This window comes from Prionailurus viverrinus, chromosome D2 (genome assembly GCF_022837055.1).
Source record: "Prionailurus viverrinus isolate Anna chromosome D2, UM_Priviv_1.0, whole genome shotgun sequence".
In the NCBI taxonomy this organism is placed as follows: domain Eukaryota; kingdom Metazoa; phylum Chordata; class Mammalia; order Carnivora; family Felidae; genus Prionailurus; species Prionailurus viverrinus.
This window is the reverse complement of record NC_062571.1, coordinates 70,250,794-70,270,381: the sequence shown is the minus strand read 5'-3', so window position 1 is coordinate 70,270,381 and position 19,588 is coordinate 70,250,794. Positions and strand designations below refer to the sequence as shown.

At 35.6% G+C, this 19,588-nt stretch overlaps 1 protein-coding gene across 11 annotated transcripts in view; it reads right to left on the bottom strand.

Annotated features, from left to right (window-relative positions):
• VTI1A (vesicle transport through interaction with t-SNAREs 1A) overlaps positions 1-19,588 on the bottom strand; it is a 359,148-nt gene that overhangs the window by 265,226 nt on the left and 74,334 nt on the right. For 8 of the 11 annotated variants that reach the window (XM_047826092.1, XM_047826093.1, XM_047826094.1 and 5 more), the window contains exons 4-5: positions 9,433-9,510; positions 3,012-3,032 (exon numbers count right to left, since the gene is read on the bottom strand). The exons of 1 other annotated variant lie outside the window; for it this stretch is intronic. In XM_047826092.1, coding sequence (XP_047682048.1) covers positions 3,012-3,032; positions 9,433-9,510 — 99 coding nt within the window. The remainder of the gene's footprint in view (positions 1-3,011; positions 3,033-9,432; positions 9,511-19,588) is intronic. 2 more of the 11 variants (XM_047826100.1, XM_047826090.1) reach the window with 1 other exon arrangement.

Here is a 19,588-nt window from a genome sequence, read left to right as displayed (position 1 = left end):
AAAAGCAGGGGAGCTCTCTGTGTTTGGCATATATGACTATCTTTAAAGAAAATTAAACACTTCACTCAGCTTGTCAAAAATAGCTTTCTTCCTCCTAATTTTCCCTGCATGCAGGTTTTGGGCATAGGGATTGTTCTTCCCTTCTCTGAATATTGTTTTCTACCTTAACAAAGGACTTAATTTCAAACTGGTAATTCTCTAAAACGATACCAGATTTGTGAAATCAAGAGTAAATGTGAATTTTAATTCAGAATAACAGAACAAAAGTTTTTGGCTCATTTTCATATTGGATGAAATCCCTAAATTAAAAGAGAACATTTAGCCGCTGCAAATTAAAAAACAAAAAAAACCAAAAAACAAAACCCAAAGATCAGTACTGGAAATGGACAGTCTAATTATATGATAATAGATAATACAAGAAAGAAAGCATTTAAATGTAAGATGATTCTTGGAATTCCATGAAAAGGAGACGAAACAGATTATGAAGTGTATGGCTCTAATGAGGAGCAAATTTCTAAAAGAACTTAAAAAAAATGCATATTCCTCAATCATGGAAGTAACTCTTCTTCAGGACAGTTCAATTTTATCGGAGTAAATCTGCACACAAGAGGACTACCAGTTTACCAGCAGCTTTCCAGCAGGACCTCACTTTGTATTTTGGAACCTCTTCACTTAAGTCAAGCTAAAATCAAGTTCTTGTAACAGCTGTGCTATTTACATTGTTCCCTTAGTTGTGCATTGCCCCGGTCTCTGAAAATGAAAGGAAATACACTACAGTAGCAGCTGATGCTTTCAACTTGCCCCCACACTCCATCCCAAACTCATTCTCTCACCCTCTCCTCAGCCCTTTCAAAGCAGGTAAGTGAAGCTGTGCAGGAGCTTCAGACAGAGCTCAGCTCGAGTGAGGAGCTGCGCAGCGTGGAGAGCTGGAGATTCAGGATTCAGACGGAGGGCTCGGCACGGCCAACATCAGTTCTGCTCCCCGTGCACACCAGCCTGCCTTCAAGCACGCTCAGTCCCCAGAACTGAGCCGGAAAAGAGCATCACAAGGAAGGGATGGGGGCATACTCTGTTTCCAAACACAACAAAACGTCCTATTTTGAAACAGATGAGTGCTTGTCTTCTCAGGAGAAGTATAAGGGGGAAATCTGGGGTACACCCGCTGATTACTATTAGAATCCTGACTGAGAAACAATCATCTCTTGAGCAAACCATGTATCAGTGCACCGTCATCATCCTCATCTATTTTACAAATATCGATGCTACATCCATATCAAAGACTGGTAAAAGAATATTCCAGAGTATATTATTCTATTGGTTGAATGACCTCATTCTTCCAGGTACAATTCCATTCCAGGTTACAGTTTTGGAAACACACAGTCCAGAACCGTTATTGACGAAACAGTTGCTATAGGCACAAACAAAAGAATTAAGCCATAAAATGATGATAGAATGTGTTTTAAAAGAAGTGCAGACATGACGTTTTCAGCTTTTAGAATTAAGATTTCTATGTCCACACAATTCAGCTTAACAAAAATAAATCTGTCAAAAATGCTGATTGTAATAAGGCACAATACTTTATTAATTATATTCACTAAATTCAGGGGCAAGAGCTTTGTGTAGTTTCTTCACCAGAGATTTTCAAGTCTATTGTTAGTTCCATTAAGATCTGAAAATTCGGATTCTTCACCTAAGCATGGGCATATGCAAATACACACAAGCAGGTATTCTGTCTTGCAAAAAAATAATGTTGAGTATCACTCACCTCAAGAAAAATCTCATATATCAAAACTGCAATTGATTATATTCATTTAGTATATACATCTGCTTCCATAAAACACACAAGAAGGTTGGAAGGTAAGGGTTTTATATATTTTCACCTTTTAATTTTTTTATCAGTATTGCTTTTACTAAGAGATGACAGCACGAATGCATCTTAAATCAGAAGAGTTGTTGAAAACCACTGTCCACAGCCTCTCATTTAGCATTCATATCACCTACAGAATGATGACACACCAATAAAAAAAAATTCTAGGAAAATCCAAATCAATGCAGTCAATCTAAACTCAAAAATAATTCACAGTCCTCCTTAGAAGCAATCAGACAACTTTTAAATTGCAAAATGGGCCATTATCTTCTGCCCTGGTATAAAAGTAACAAAACTCAACGTCACTAAGTAAAAAAAATATAACTGCTTTTACCTGTGAAAAAAAAAGTATATTTATTACATATTTATTAAGTTTGGCCTAATTAAAAACAAACAAACAAAAACAAGACCAGAATCATTCAGCATCCCTCAACGATACTGGGATAAAATTATAAACATTGCTGTTAATATTTGCTGGGCCACAAATAGGTCTGGAACTGCATTATAATACAGACCGGCAACTCAGAAAAATGAGAACTCACGTGGGTGCTATTTCCTACAAAAAGGAAAGTGTTTAACAATGAGGAGAGCTTTGGCTATTCTTAAGAATCTGTGTACACAGACTAGTAGAGCATTTATAACATATGTGTGTTTCCCTAAAAGGAAAACAGATTCATGGTATCTTGTGTTGGACCTAAGAATCTTGGGTGAGGGAAAACGGTATATTTAAAAAGAGTTTTCAGTAAATTGGAATGTCAGAAAAAAAAACATTTTAATCATATTGACTTCTTTGAGAAATCAATACAAATAAAACAAATCTGAAGTCAGTTGACATTAAAACCACACTTAGGTAAAGTTTTAAGATAGCCCTTTATTTTTTTCCTCCCTTTTTTGGCCTTTAAACTATGAATTTTCTCCAGATACCAAGCAACAACAATGATCACTGTCCTAAGCATGATTAGAGTTTACTTGTTTTTTAACAGATAGTCAGCAAAGAACATTTCTAACAGTATAATCAATACTTTTGCTATGTGTAAATTTTCCTGGAAAAAGTGAACCCAAAGATCTTACTTCAGATTTAGAAATTCAATTTTATAGGGAAAAGCAGAATTAAAAAAAAAAAAGCAAGCTAGGAAGTACTCACCTCTTCACGTAATTTTATCAACTGCAACATGAATGCACACAAAAAAAAAAAAAGATAAAAAGGAAAGAAATGGCAGGAAAGAAAGATCAGTTGTGTGACAGGATACAGAATTAACATTGACAATTTATCTGTTTACATGTTTAGCATTTAAAAATCACAGACAAACACATTAAAAGAACCTAAACAGAGACTACATGCAGAGTTTTTTGAACGAATAAAGATCACTTTCTCACACTGTCACATTAAACAAAGAGAATAGTGTGAAATTCTCTTTTAAAGTACATCTAAGACACCATCATGAAATAAAGGGGAACGACTTCATAGAAGTCTATATTATAAAGAAAGAAAACAAGTTTACTGTTCCTCTCTTCTAAGAATGTACCACTGAAGAGGTTTTGTATATACAAGTTTTCAGGATGTTTCTCTATTTTGAATCTTGACAACTGATTTCAGATTTTCTGTACAAATAAAAATGATTAATAGTTCATGCTTTTGTCCCAATAAATATTTAAAACAAATAATTATGTTAGTTAATATCATAGATGGGCCCACTCTAGTAATACGATTGTATTTGGAGGTGACATTATTTTAACTGAGAATAAAGCATGCCGGGAGAGATAATATTTAGGACATAGTATCAGAAAATATTTCACTATCCTTAGAAATACTGTGTATATCTGAGTTGATTTCTAGGGTTTGTTTTGCTTAAGAGGCTACTGCAATCACATGGTGGTTTTCTATTTTTTAGTTTTTGAAGTTTCTTCATTTTTCCATTTTCTTCATCTTGTAAACTGGGCCATCTTAAAGCCATGTTGTCTGTTACTGCAGTGTGTTCTCACTGAAGTCAAACCAGAAAAACCACTCTTTACGTGCTAGTAAATTCCCTGGGATAAGGTTTTAATTCTCCTTTGTAGGACATTTTTTATTTGCCTTCAATCTAACAGATAACACAAGTTACTTTAACTCTTTAGAAGCTAGAAAATGGACACAACCATGTATCTGACTCATTTGTGCGTGTGTGTATGTGTGTGCTGGGGGTGTGGATGTATTTCACAGTATTCTAAATCAAATATCGTATAGTTGAGATGACTGCCATAGTTTCCACGATGAAGAGAAACTGAAACCGATGTTATGAAAGGCTATAAACCACATTCTAGATCTAAAATTTGCATCCTCGGCAATTCAAGTCTACAACGGATAATTTCTAAACATCCAAATATCTGTAACATCTGTTACAACACTTGACATATACAGGCCAATCAATTAAATTATTGCTTTGGGAGAAATGTGCCATGAATTGCTCACTCTAAGTCTCTCTAAAAGTATCATGTTTACTATGGCCCGGCTTTCTCGATGCTTAATGCTGTTTTTGTCTCCAATTCAAGAAAGGCAGTATGCATTTCCGCTCATTCTGTTGTTTCATTTGTTGTGTGTGAAAAGTATTTCAGTGCAAAAGAATGAGATTTCAAAATTGTTATGAATCTTTTATAAAGAGGGTGCAGAATATTACATAATGTCTCACAAGGCATTTAGTGAAAATGAAACTTTTAGCATTGTCCTTTCACACCATACTGGGCGTTGTAATTATTTTTAATTAATATACTCATTCTCTCAGCCATCGACCAGTGTCTATGAGTCAAGCATCTGGTTTCATGTGAAAAGCTACCACATTCTTCCCAAGAAAAAGTAAAATTCGAAACTAAAATACCTGGCCTAACATACGTAGGAATCTTTTCTCTGCTATCTGAACATCATGAGAGAAAAAGGCAAACATTAATTCTCAGAAACAGACGATCTGGGAATTGATCGCACAAGCTATCTTTTCTTTCTGGGCGCACCCTTCTTCAGTTGACTATGATACTCAAAGGGCCAAAGTTTAAAACTACTCCTCAGCAATTGAGACCATTTGGGGCATGCCACCCTGCCATAATCAATGAGTGTTTAAAAATGCTACCCATTTGTTTTTTCAATAGGTTCCAAACAAAAAACGTTCTATCTTGTTTGTGCCGCATGGCTGCATTCAAGCTCTACACCGGATTTGTAGCTAAGCTAGGTAATGGGAGGGGTTTTAATCTTTATCTTTTTTTTTTTAAGTTAGGCTGGGAATTTTCATTCAAGTAAACAAAAGATGGTCTATGTTTGAAAACTAACAATGCTTAGACTAGACTGAAAGTCGCGATTTCGTATTTTATGGAGTTACTAGCTCCACCATAGGCGACTTGAAAATGTGCCGTGCCACCATGTTGGGTTATGATAATCAACATCTTTTTTGAAACAAAGATTTTTTTTCCCCCAATGCAGAATTTGATACAAGAGGTAATCTGTTCCTTTGTGGGCTGAAAAAATCTGGTTTACGCTGGTTTGAACCAGTGGAATCTCTTGTGGTTAAGCCTTCTGCTGTGGCTAAAATCAAAACTGCACTGCAGAGCATGTGAGGGTTCATGCGCGCGCGCCTGTGTGTGTGAGGTGTGTCACGTGACCCCCAGAACTACCGATTTTTTTTTTTTTAAAGCTGATAACGCCACTGCCGTCTCTGTCCGCATACAGATAACGAATAAATGCTGAACTCTATTAAACGCCCTTTACACATTATCGTGGGTCGAACACACAATTTTCTGAACTTATGATGACAGTCTATTTATTTTGCTATAAACCCTCAGCACGTAACGAACAGATTTGTGCCTGGTAATGATCTGCTCTGCCAGGGCTATATGAAATGATACCGACCTTCTTTAGATCTTGGGGAATTAAATTGACCGACTTCACCCCCTGGTCTGTAGCTGAAGTTTGACACACTTTATGCACAGCAAGCCCAAATCGGAACTTAAGAGAACCTCGTATTAAAAAATTAAGCAATCATATGTGCTAAATATTACTTTACCACAAAAATTTCGGCACATTTAGGAATATCCTATTCCTTAGATATGGATTTGAACCTTCTATTTAGGATTTATGAAAATTTCATTTACTCACATTTATTCACCAATCAATATCATTGTGTATATGGAAATTGAGAGACTATTAGGGTTCAAAAATAGAGTCTGGAACATTTTGTGTGCCACATCATCATACTCCACTATAAAGAGGATTAGGGGATTTAATTCTGTAAGATTTTTTTTCTTTCCCTTTCCTGAGAATGGTTTTCATGAAACTAAATCAAGGTAATAATTATTAAAGTTTCCACTCTAAATACAGCACTACTACATTTCAAAAACTCAACTCTCTCAAAGAATTAAAATGTTGCCATATGGAATGGAAAACATGGTATTTTAAAATAATAGAATGATAATGCCTAAGACAATAGTCTTTGGAAAGATGATGACCCACCAAGACGCAAATGTGCAAAGTAGGTGATTTTGTTCCTTCTTTGTAAACTAGGGACGAGCCATATTTGATTGTATGAGATGGAATTAGAAATGAATTTACACAAAGCCACTAATTTGGAATTAAATGGAATTGTATACTGTAGGAGGGACACTAAAGATGCACTTGAAAAATTCTTAATTGCTGAAACCTTGAAATTTCCAATGATGTCAGAAATGTTTATATAAGAGTAAATTAATATACTTTATAGTTAATTGGCAGATTATGCGTATGAACTATCAGGTTTTAAATGCCTAAAAAAATGCATTACAAATGGCCAGAATGAGAAATAATAGCTATGACGTTTACATTTGTCTAAATCTCTACAAAGAAGCCACTATAGGGAAGATGTGCATGTTGCATTGAAAATAGTCAGTAGTCAGTAGTTTATTTTACCTATTTGTAACCATTGCTATAATTCTTTATTATTTTCCTTTTCTGATCTATAATTTTTAAAAATTGAGATATATCCCAATTTCAATGAGACAAATACTGCTTTTTTGTCTCATTTTTTTTTTATCTCCAAGATTTCTCTCTATATTAAAAGTTTATCTTAACTACTATATGGCTAAGAAGTTCTGAAAAATCAACTGATCAACAATTAACTTGAAGATATACTTAGTTTTGGGCTGACAATGTTTTCTTATGTAAATGATAGGTAATCGTACCCAGAAAAGAAACTATCTTCATAGTCCTTGAGCTACAAAAATTAATATAAAGAGACAACTTAAAATCTTTTCTTCCTTTAAAGAAAGGGCTTCTGTTTTGATTCCGTAGTCTGAATGAATACTGATGCAGAATAAAGAGTTATTCTCAAGTGACCATTCCTGGCTGAGAGATGTGTTTTAGTTTGAGGGATTTTAATTCATACATTATGATAAAAAGCCCCCAAACAAAATTTAATGACTTCATTATGGTATGGAAATTCTGTTACAGTTGGCAACAAAATGTCCAAAAAGTTAAGTGTGGTCTCTTTGAACTTTCAAACCTAATTCGAATTTTGGACTGAAAAGTTCTCATAACTCATAATCTAACAGTAACATCGTCTCATGACTATAATTTATCATATTGTATTTATTGAAATGACAGCTCCTTATAACTAAACTTCAGGTTCTCCAAGCACATTCAGAATTTGTAAGTTTGATTTATACAAGTCCAGAGGAAATCTCTGCGAAATCACTTTAAAGTGACAGGAATATAATTTGAAAAATTCAGAAAATATGAACTCTATCTATTTTTGCAGAGTATTTTTCTTTAGGCATAAAAAAATCACACTTGTATGTGTGTAAGGCAAATGTTTTAGGCACATAAAATGTCCATTAAGAAAAGAGAACATGCTTTAAAAAAAAAAAGAGAGAGAGAGAGAGAGATTCCTGTCACAGTACTACAGCATCTATTACAATAAAGGAGTCTGAGTTAGACAGGAACACCCCCTTCCTTTCTATTTCCTCTATATTAAGCAGTAGTTTCATATGAGGGAAAGATCTATAGCTTTCTAAAAAATTGACATGGGAACTATGCATTCACTTTTTCTGCAAAAAAGAGAATGCTTTTTTTCGCAGTAAAGATATGAAATGAAATTATGATTCATTCATTCGAGAGATATGAACAATCTAAAACTCACTTTAAATAGGAAGACAATATTTTTTCTTTCATCCTCATGTTATTTAATCTATTATGAGTAAAACCCTTTATCCCACCACCCTTTTATGTTTGTTGTGCTCCTTGTTTTTTTTTTTTTTTTTTTCTTTCCCCCTTAGCTGTTCTCACATTCCAATCAGGAAAGCTGAAATCCCAAGTCAAATCTTAACATGTTTACATTTCTAAATTCAAGCTGATAACATCCAAAAAGTGGCTAAGGTGAGATCTTTCCCAAAACAAACATAATCAGCTTGATGACTCTTCTCCCCTTTTTGGGGGGTTGGATAGATGGAGGCCTTAATCCCATGAGTGTCATCCCGTTTACCATATTAACATTGGAGTAGATAGTAATATAGTTTCAGCATATATAGACCTATAATATAATCTATTTGAAATGGTAAGTACAATTATGCAAGTTTTCCAATGTGTACCAATATATTATGTTTTACTATCTTATTCAAGTTTTGGTTTACTCCATGAATGATTTATGTTCATTTTTATTTAGGCAGAGTAAAGACCTTTACAATACTAACCAAAGGAATATGAATAAACACGCTCAGGTCTTGCTTCTGAAGTTCCCATCATTTATTTTCTCCAAAAGTGTCAAAGAGAGGAAGTCACTAGTGTTGTTTGTGACATTTTAAAAGTCATCTCTACCCTGAGATGACTTTTTAAAAAAGTCATATACATTATTTGCATGAACTAATGAAGTCTGCAGTATTAATTCAAAGAAAGAAGTGGGACATTAATTAGACTTATCACACTGCTGTGTGATCCAATGAGAAATGACAGCCAAGTTGTAAGGCCCTTTTAAGAAGAAATTGTATCTTATTTTTTGCCTATGCAGATATTAAACTGTAGAAGAGACTTTTCCTATTCTTCTTCTTATTTGACGGAGGCCGGACCTCTGAGTATCTGAGCTCCACACTGGTGCTCACAGTCTGCATTTTGGTGAATGTATTTTAAGCAGCTCCACAATAGGAGACTGAGCTGCCCTGTTGAATTTTGAAAGCTTACTTTCATTTGTTTTGCTGCAAGTGTTGATTTAATTATACTGCATTATTATCAAAGCTGCATTATGTACTTTTTTATTCCTTTTACATGTGTTTGAGGTGAAGACCTTGGCTTTGTCTGCAAACAGTGTGTTTCAAGTTATTCCTTAAGTACTAAATAATAAAGAAAGGAGAAGAAAAGATTTTTTTAAAAGATAGCAGACAGTGATCACAAGGTAAAGGGTTAAATGTAAGATCTCCAAGAAACATTTTGAAGTTGATTAAGACTCCAGCTTTGCATTAAACAGTATCGCTTCCACATGAGTTGTTGCTAATACTGTTAAGGAGCAGCTTGAGAGCCCAGTGTGCCAGTGACCTCCTTCACCCTCCAGCCACCCACCGGGCCTTCCTGATTAGCATTCTACCTGGTTCTCTGAGGAATTCCCATCATCCCCTAGGAGCTCATTCCGTACTTCGTCACTGTAGGCGATCCGTGACCTTTTCTATAAAACAAAACAAAAAGGGAGAGAGCGAGATGAACGTTAGAAAGTAAAGGCTTCGAAGCATTATTGGTATCAAGGCTGATCATCTCAAACCTCGAGAGCCCCCTAATGGAAACCTATTTGCTAAAATCTGCAAAGCAAAGTTGTGTAGAGTTCTTGAACTTGAGAAGTTTAATGTAAATTAGAAGTTTTTCAGATGCCAATAATGAAAGAAAACTCTGCATTGTGTAAGTACTCCATTAATATTCACAAACGGATCAGAACTGGTATGTTATTCCATATGTAGCCATACAAATAAGACCACCAAACTGAAGGAAATACAGCTTTATAGCTGTATATCTGCAAAACTCACCAGATTGTAATTAAAACAAGTGTATATGGGGGTCTTTAAAATTGTGGCAGGAAATGAACTATATAATATAGGTCTTTTAAAATCTCTGATTCTGGGATAATATTATGACTCCAACTGAACACTGGAATGCTTAGACAATAGTTCATCTATATTTCCTTCATTATTGTGATGTTAGTAGCCAGAAAGAGATGGAATTTTAAAGTCTATCCCGTTTCCAAACAATAACTTAAAGGTCTCCAAGCTCTCCTCAAATTATAGCTGAAGGAAAAGTAATGGGAGTGTGTGTGTGTGTGTGTGTGTGTGTGTGTGTGTATGCACGCGCGTGTGTGTTAAAACAAATAAAATTTCCCAATCCCAGTACATAAAGGCAAGTAGGCTATGAGTCATCTTTTCTCAATCCCAGTAAATAAAGTGGGCTATGAGTCAACATTTCACTCAGTGAAATTTTGTTTTATGGGAATTGACCTTTACCTGTAAAGTCAGAGGGACATGTCTATAAGCAATTCATGGATTATCTAAACGTACACACATTTGGAAAAGCTAAAAGGCTCTGAAAATTAGTTGCGAAGCTAGGGCGCCATCCTCAGATCCTACTTCAGCATCACCGTTTCAGACTCAAATGCAGATTTACAGGTTACTTGGCTGCCTTTTTTTTTGCTTCTGGACTAAGCAAAAAGAGTGAATTTAAAAATGGCAGCTGGGAAATAGTAGCCTATTCTCACTTGCAGTCTACAGTTTAGGCCTTAAGATTTCATACTTTTTCAACTGTGATCTGAAAAATTAATGTAGTTTAAAAAGAACTATTCAGAATCCTCAAGCAGAAGTCAACAAGATTTTTAACTAGATTTTTATACTAGTAAACAGCACTGCTTTGCTACATAGAGATCACACCGCCTTAAATGTGAAATCACACTAGGATTTAAAAGGACTTTTAGCAAGAAAAGCCAGTAGATTTTGAATCATTTTCGAGTCGCAGCTTTTCTCAATTAGGGTTCCTTATCTGAACCACAAAACAGAAAATTATTTTAGTGACTATTTTCTCAATCTTCCCAGGATGGTACATAAGAGAGAGTTCATTACAGAGAATAGAAGCCTAAGGGCATTAGGGCTTAACTCTCTGGCAGAAGCTAGTTGAAAAGGGCTGACTGGAGTGTAAATAAAAGTAAACAAATCTAGATATCCCTTTATTTTTTTAGGAAAAAAATCAGTCTTATAGAATTCTAAAGATTGCTTTGGTTAAACTGAAACTAGAACCTACACTCATTCTAGCACACAAAATTTCCTCCCCATCATATTATCCTCTGAATACACCCAGGAAAAAGATGCAAAAATTGCAAAATGTTTCAGCAGAAAGGAGATGATGGCCTCCCTTCTCTGCCCTGAGTCTCTACCCCAAGTCCCCCTTCTTTGCTGCAAGGGTGTCTCTGTACCTGAGCAGATGTAGCAAGTCGGTAAATAGATAAATAAAACCAACAACGTTGCCGAGGACAAAGTACCAAAGTTAAGTCATTAGCCTGAGGTCAGTAATGACATCTATATCAGATGTCTTAACAATTCAGGAGCGAGCCAACTCATTCATTTTGTGAACACGCCAGACTTCTCACCACCACAAACAGCATATATTAAGCTCGCTTCTCTTATTGTATTTACCGAACCGACTGTTAATTATTTCGATTGACTTCATACAGAATTATCTCGAAAAATGCTGAACTGCAAGGTCAGTCCACCTCATGGCCTTCCTACAATATTTAGATAAAGCCAAACCTTTCTTTTGCCCATTTGGAGATCCCCACTACAGTAGTTCCAAACTAGCTAAGCAAAAGTATTTTACAGCATTAAAGGAAATGAGAACCTTTAAACAGGCCGTGGTATCAGAGCTGCCTTTTTAATTATTCATTTTATCACTATGGGGGACTAAAACATTCCACAGTATGCGAGAATATCATACGGAGATTGTTTTTGTGTTTTCCCCTTTCACCAAAATACCAACAAATTGGCATAGATTGTTCAATCACATTATATTCTCATTTTGATTTGCTGAACTTCAAAAGAAGAAGAAAATTACAAACATGTATCCCTAAATATCTAATCTTGTTTTGGTGAGAATTCATTGCTTTTGAAAACCAGCAATTAAGAGTGTACACACTCAGCAACAGAGGAGAAATAAGGATTTATCCGCAGTTGAAGGGTGGTCTCTATAAATGTCAGTCTTTACTATTGGGACGGTAAACATTGGTCATTTGGACGGCTTTCTGGATGTAATTAAGCAGATGATATGCTGAGTTTACGAAACGTTCTCTGATCGAACTAACTTCTCTTAAAGAATAAAAAAACTCATTCCCAGTATCAGAAATAGTTCCTCATGAAAATGACACAGTCGGTGCAGAAAATCGAACTCTTTACCCTCGAATATCATTTTACAAATATATATATTTTTAAGATCAAGACTGTTTTATTGAGAGTTGCATTTAAATGCCTGACATTGGTATTTTCTCCTAATATTTTTGTGGTTTGAAATTTTAAGTAAGCTGGTTGTAATCAGCCATAATTTAGCCTGCAGGATCATCACTAAACTGATTGAATACCAAAAAAGGCAAATTCCTTTGAATGACAAACTGCTTATTGTACCGATAGTTTCCTTCCAAAGCATCAATAAATAATTTTACCTTTTGTGGAATTTTTAATAACCTCACTCTACATTACTAAGTACTATGAATATTTTAATTCAGATGATTTAAAGTTAATGAAACTGAAACACCTACTGTATCTTGATTAAAATATTTTTACTTTATTATCAGTTGTATAAAATCTGTACTTTAGCCAAATGCAAGCATGAGAATTTGAGCTGGAAATGTCACACACTCAGCTACAGTTTGAAGGAACCCAATTCATAATGCATTTTATAAATAGTTAATGACTTCTATACATAAGCTAACCAGGCAAATCAAGAAATTGTCAACATTTTTAGTCTTAGTTGTCAGTTACCACTGTCTACTGGTGCTTTATATGTGGCTTCTGGAGAAGACAGAAGCTCTATGCAGTTTGTAATCTATTGCAATTTCAGGTCTGTACCATAAGGGTGGGAAGCTTCAACTGACAATTTTTGCCACACACACAGACACACACAGACACACACACACACACACACACACACACACACACAGAATTAAATATAAGAGCATTCCTCACTTTTAGTGTGTGTTTTTGTAAAGCTTATTCTTTGTAACTTATATATTACACTTAGGTGGACCAGATGCAGTTGGGCAGAAAAATCTACAGAATTAGAGGAAAAAATACGGCAAATTAACAATTGATTATTATCCCTAAAAAGTCAGAGACAGAAAGTTTGAATGCCTTTTTTAAACTGATGACAAAAATGAGTCTTTGGTTATGAAGGTGAGAATTTCAAATTCCAAGCAGTTTTCACTTGGTATATGCATACTGATTGGCTGATTTTCTTAAAGCCAAATTCAAACAGATACACTTGCCCAGTTCTGTCTGGAAATTTGGCTTGAAACAATCTGTCTACTTGACCCAAGCCTTAATGTTTCCCAACTGAACTGAATATGTTTCTGGACAGGCACTGCTAAACTAGAAACAAAATGAATGAACTGAGCTGAAACTAATTAAGAACTGGGATCTGTGGTGCAGCCCCCTATATGATTCTACATGTGAAACAGGGTATATACATAGTCAGAGTGAAGATTCTACAACCCACCACTAGCATAAGCATAACAATGCAGTTGGTTTATTACTAAAGTGTATATGAGAATTTAATTTCCACCGCGTGCACATGGCAAAGCAATTGCTTAAATTGCCTCACCTGGGAATTTAATACAATGTTATCATCAGACCAGCCACATTGTAAATAGATTTATAATGCTTTCCATGTGCTGCACTCTGTTGCATATGAATTAAGTAATGATCTGGTATTACAATAAAATCAGCTAGTTCCCACACCTGGCAGACAGGATATTTCACTAAATTAATATCCATACAGCTACATCACAAGGCACGGGAGAGGAAACCATCTCTAAGGCATTTGACTTGAGTTTTACATGGAAGGCAAGCACTCCATGGCCATGTAGAATGTCACTGCGTTGAATGGGCTGCTCAAGATAATCTGTTTCTAACATCTGTATCACAGAATTAAGACTTTCTCATTGCCATTCATTTTTGGCCTAATTTTCTTCATTCAGTACTTTAATTACTAATCAGCAATCCGCAACATTCACAAACACTAAGAAAGCCCTTTATTCTAATCTATGTGCTGCAGACAGCCAAATAATTGATACAAAGTGCAGTATGGTTTGGGTAAGTAATGAAAGAACAGCTTGTCCTACTTCCTAATCAAATTGGTCTATAGAAGAAATGGTTAATAGATTTCTCCATAGGTCTAAAACAAATTACCCAGTCTGGCCAGACTTTTCCATTGCTTCTACCGTGTCTTCCAATCCAATCTCCATATATTTAATAATGCCCAAAGTTACCAGGTGATTAAAAACTGTTATGCTTTCATAGCCAAAGAATTTAACTGGTATAAAGAATTTAACTGCTCCTGTTACAATTAACACTTTGGGGTATCTTACCGAATACCATGAAATTATATTTATTAGCTAGTCATATAATTGCTGGCATTCATTTCTTGCTGAATTCTAGCTGGTTTGAATTAAATAATAGCATACTTCTGTAATGCCCAGATGGTATTTTCGAAAATGCGTCTATCTTTGGCACAAAGCGTTCCATTTTTAACCTCACTTCTATTTCTTCATGACCAATTTCAGCTTTTCATACACACTCCACCCCTGACCCAGGACTTAAAAAAGCTCATCAATCCAGGACAGAAAACTTAACATTTTGGAGGAAAAAAAATGAGAAGAAAGTTATGAAATTTCATTCATCACAGTGTTCGCTGTGCTGCATTAATTTCTAGCAAAGATGATTTAAGATACTACATGATTTAGGTAAAGGCAAAGTATACTGTTAGGTAAATGTTAGATTCTTGGGAAGTAGTTAGGATGAAAAAGCGCAAGGCACTGAACACAAAGAACAGAGATAACATTTTAGTATGTGATCTTGGTCAAATTAAGTTTTCTGAAGATCACTTTCTTCAATATCTAAAACAGTGACCATATTTATTTCTCAGGGCTGTTGTGTGAATTTAAATATTATATACAAACGGAAGCCTCTCATAATACATGATATGTGCTAACCTTGTGAAAGATGTTCAACTAAACATTAGTTGGTAATATTGGAAAGGATGCAATAAAACCGGTACACATACAGGGCTGAGAGTATAAATTAGCGCATCTTCCCCAGAAAATGATGTGCCAATATACACCAAAAGTAACCTTAAAAAGTTCATATTATTTAACTAACAATTAAAGTAATTAGTTAAGTAATTCTAGTATGTTTGTTTCGTTTTTTTGCCCAATTCTCTATTTTATGATGCTACAATTTGTGGATGATTTTCAGTGGGAAAAACTTCACTGCATTTCTTTAATGTTAGCAGAGAAAGTAGGTTCCAATCTGTTTTTTCTAAATAATCATTCCACCAAACACGGCTTGCTCTTGCTCAAGGGACTGTGTTGAGTCAAAGGTCAAGCTCATTCACTGGAAAGTGCACAGGCCACATGTCACCAATACTGTAGCATTAATAAAGGGAAAGCACACTTTCTATCTATCATAAACTCATGGCCAATGGACCATATGCAAGCCAGCAGAGGGAAGATGCTAACATGCCCTGCTCCTGGGCTACCAACAGTTGAAAAAGCAGGTTAACATGAGAACGCTGAAATAATCCATGTTATACCAGGAAAAGACATTTAAATGTTTTTGAAAAACAAAAAACAAAAAATAACTAGTGTCTTTCTACTATAATCACTTTCATTTATTATTTTTGCTTATACTTTCAAAAACAGTTTACATGTTTCAAATGGATATTTATGTTTTGGCTGTAAATAATGAGTTACACTCTACCCCACTTTTATTTTTTTTAATTTAGCTATTATGAATATGTGAATATTTGTATGCATATAATGAGGTTATATATGTATGTATACACATCTAGACTCACGCAAACTCATATGCAATCCATATGGAATAATAAGTCTACTTGTGTCTCACAATGCTAGAATAGACTTTTATTTATACTAGGAATTCTGACCACATTGCTGTTACATCATTTAATGATTTGCAAAACGGAGAGCCCAGAAATCATGTAACTGTACCTCTTCATTTCCTCCTCCAGCAATTCTAAACTTAAGCTTAAAATTTAAGTTTAGCATTGGTGTTTCAAAATGCAATGTGAGTTAGTATCATGGCCCCACTTGCTTGCACATGCTTGCAGTTTATGACTTTCACACTGCTATTGAACATGGTGTGGCTGTGTCTTAAATCATGTTAGCTTGTCAATCAATAATTAAGTTACTTCATTCAGAAAATCAGCTCATGATAGAATGCCCAGGTGTTGTTGTCAACATCTGGAATAGTGTAAATTTTCAGTGGAGGAAATCTAATTCTTTAAAATCTTTCTGAATATAAAATAAAACAACTCCATAGACTATAATTGAAATAATCAAAATGTCAAAATATTTTCTTGTTTGATAATGACATACAAATACTCTATGCACTACTAGAAAAATGATACTCTGAAAAATGGATGCTATATAACAGATGCTTCATTTGTGTTTCTAAAAGAACTAATGGGATAAAGTATGCAAAAGATATAATTAAGTTGTATGTAGGTTTCCCTACATAATCTGCCTAGCATTAGGAAGGAAAGGCAATCGTTCATTGAAAATCTGTCCAAAGCCATAATTTCAAGTGATCTAGACATTCAAGAGCAAATGATCTCAATGATTCTGTAACTGACACTGAGATGTCTCAAAAGTAACAGAATCCTATAGTTGACAGTGATATGAGGCCTCATCTAGACCAGCCTTCCATATTTAGAGATGAGTAGTTCTAAGCCAGATGAGTGATCTCCCCAAGGCCACATACTTGGCAAAGACTAGGTAGAGGAAGGACAGAATGTGTTTCCCAATGTCAGCGCTCTTTTTAATTTACCATACCACCTTTCATTTTAACAAAACATTACGGCAGGCAGGGACCATCCTATTGCTCCCCGCCCCCCCAAGGCAGGTCTGGCTGCACCATTCACCTGGTTCTACGAATTTATCATCAACTACAAAGTTGATTAGTTCGTAGATTTTGTTTCTTGTCACTCTCCTTCAAAGTAAACAAAAATAAGCCTTTACTTATACACTGTTGTCGACATCTGGAATATTGACAATAATAAATTTGAAATTTCAAAGGTGACAAATCCTTAAGGCAGAATATTTTATTTCATAGAATAAAATGTATGATTTGAGGGCGCCTGGGTGGGTCAGTCAGTTAAGCGTCTGACTTCGGCTCAGGTCATGATCTCCCGGTTTGTGAGTTCAAGCCCCGCGTCGGGCTCTGTGCTGATGGCTCCGGGCCTGGAGCCTGCTTCGGATTCTGTGTCTCCCCCTCTCTCTCTCTGTACCTCCCCTGCTTGTGCTCTGTCTCTCACAAATGAATAAATGTAAAAAAAAAATTTTTTTAAACCACAAAAACATCTGATTTTAGGGTGAGTCACAACCACACATATGGTAAATCACATATGTAACTTAGATATGTTTTAAGATTAATCTTCAGAGGCTCCACCATAAAGCAACAATAATCTGCCCACATGGCAGGAGAGGTCTTGAACTGGTTATTAAGATGTGTTAAGAAGTGCTTCCTTATCCATGGGATCTAGTGACTCCCTATATAGTTGCTCTATAATTTTAGATTGGAACCAGCTATCTCACAGGCAAACAATTTTTACAGTATTTTTTCCCCTAGTGCTTCCTGTTGAATCCATGTTGGGACAGATTGTTTATTACAGTGAAGTTACAGTTCTCATAATTCAGAGATGCCTTTTAATGCCTTATGAATATAGCCAATAAAACTGTGATGTTTAGGCAATAAAACAAAGTTCTTCTAGCCCAAATTCTCTATGGAAACATTGTAAAGATTACTTCCCTATAAGGGTGACCCCCAGACTATAAAGTATAATAAATATTCATACCTGATTCATAAACAACACATTCCTCCTAGAAGACTCTCCATCTTCAGTTGAATAGAATAAAATCCTGCCTACTTAGGGACTTTACTCCATCAGTTAACTGTTGTTTCTCTTATATTTTCAGCATGTCACTTTCTACTGGTTCTTTCCTTTCAGAACATAAACATTTTTTAAGTGTACCCAGCTTTCTATACTTCAAAATGTTATTTCCACCAGTACTCTACTCCCCAGCTCATGCCCAGCCTCTTTTTATCCTTCCCTTCCTGGCCAAGCCTCTTGAAAGAGTATTCCATGAGCATTAACTCAATTAACTTATTCATGACCCAGCCACTTCTCAACTTCCAACAAATTTGATGCTTTCCTACCATGCCATAGGATTCCCTAGGATCACCAATATCTTCCGAGGTGACAAAATCATTGTCCATGTTTTTGAAGTAAACTTTAAAAACAGTTGTAGATTTATTAAAAAGTTGCAAAGATAGTAGAGCTCCCATGTAACCCACACTTAGTTTCCTCTATTTTTCACATCTTATATGAGTGTGGTACATTTGTTACAATTAATGAATCAATAGTTCATTATTACACATTATTATTAACTATACTTTTTTCAGGTTTTCTTACTATCTAAGGTTCTTTTTCTGTTCCAGATACCATCCAGGATTCCATGTTACATTTCCTAGTCATGTGTTCTTAGGTTCCTCTTGGCTGTGACAATTTCTCAGACTTTTCCTTGTTTTTGATGATTTTGCAGGTTTTGAAGAGGATTGGTATTTTGTAGAATGCCCTTCAATTAGGATCCTTCTGATGTTCTTCTCCTGACTAAACTGGGGTATTATGTTTTGGGGAGGAAGACCGAAGAGATAAAAGTGCCATTTGGTTCAGATCATGTCCAAGGTACATACTATCAACATTGACGTATCATTAATGATGTTGCCCTTGATGCCTGGCTGAGGGAGTGTTTGCCATGTTTCTCCACTGAAAAGCTATTCTTTTCCCCCTTCCTACACTGTACTTACTATACACAGCCCACGTTTAAGAAGTGGGGAATTATGGGGTGCGTGGGTGGCTCAGTCAGTTGAGCCATCTGACTTCAGCTCAGGTCATGATCTAATGGTTCACAGGTTGGAGCCCGTGTTGGGCTCTGTGCTAACAACTCAGAGCCTGGAGCCTGCTTCAGATTCTGTGTCTCCCTCTCTGTCTATCCTTCCCCCACTCATACTCTCTCTCTCTCTCTCTTTCTCTCAAAAATAAATAAAACATTTAAAAAATTGAAAAAAAAAAGAAGTGGGGAGTTATGCTCTACCTTCTTCAGGGAGAGGTATCTTCATAAGTCATCTGGCATTCTTCTGTACAAAAGATCTGTCTACTCAATCATTATCCAATCATTTATTGGTATCAGTATGGACTTAAGGATATTTATTTTACACTTTCACTTTTAATCTAATACGATATCATTAATTGTGTTGCTCCAACTGTACCAAGGTTCGCTCCAATGGCCACCTTTCAGTCCTGTTTGCATTTCATCTCTTGATAGCATCGGACGGACATTGTTGCCCACCGTCCCCTTAGCATTACGGCACCGTCTTCCACAGGAGTTCCTCCCATTCGTCTGGCCTATCCTTCTCAGTCTCCTT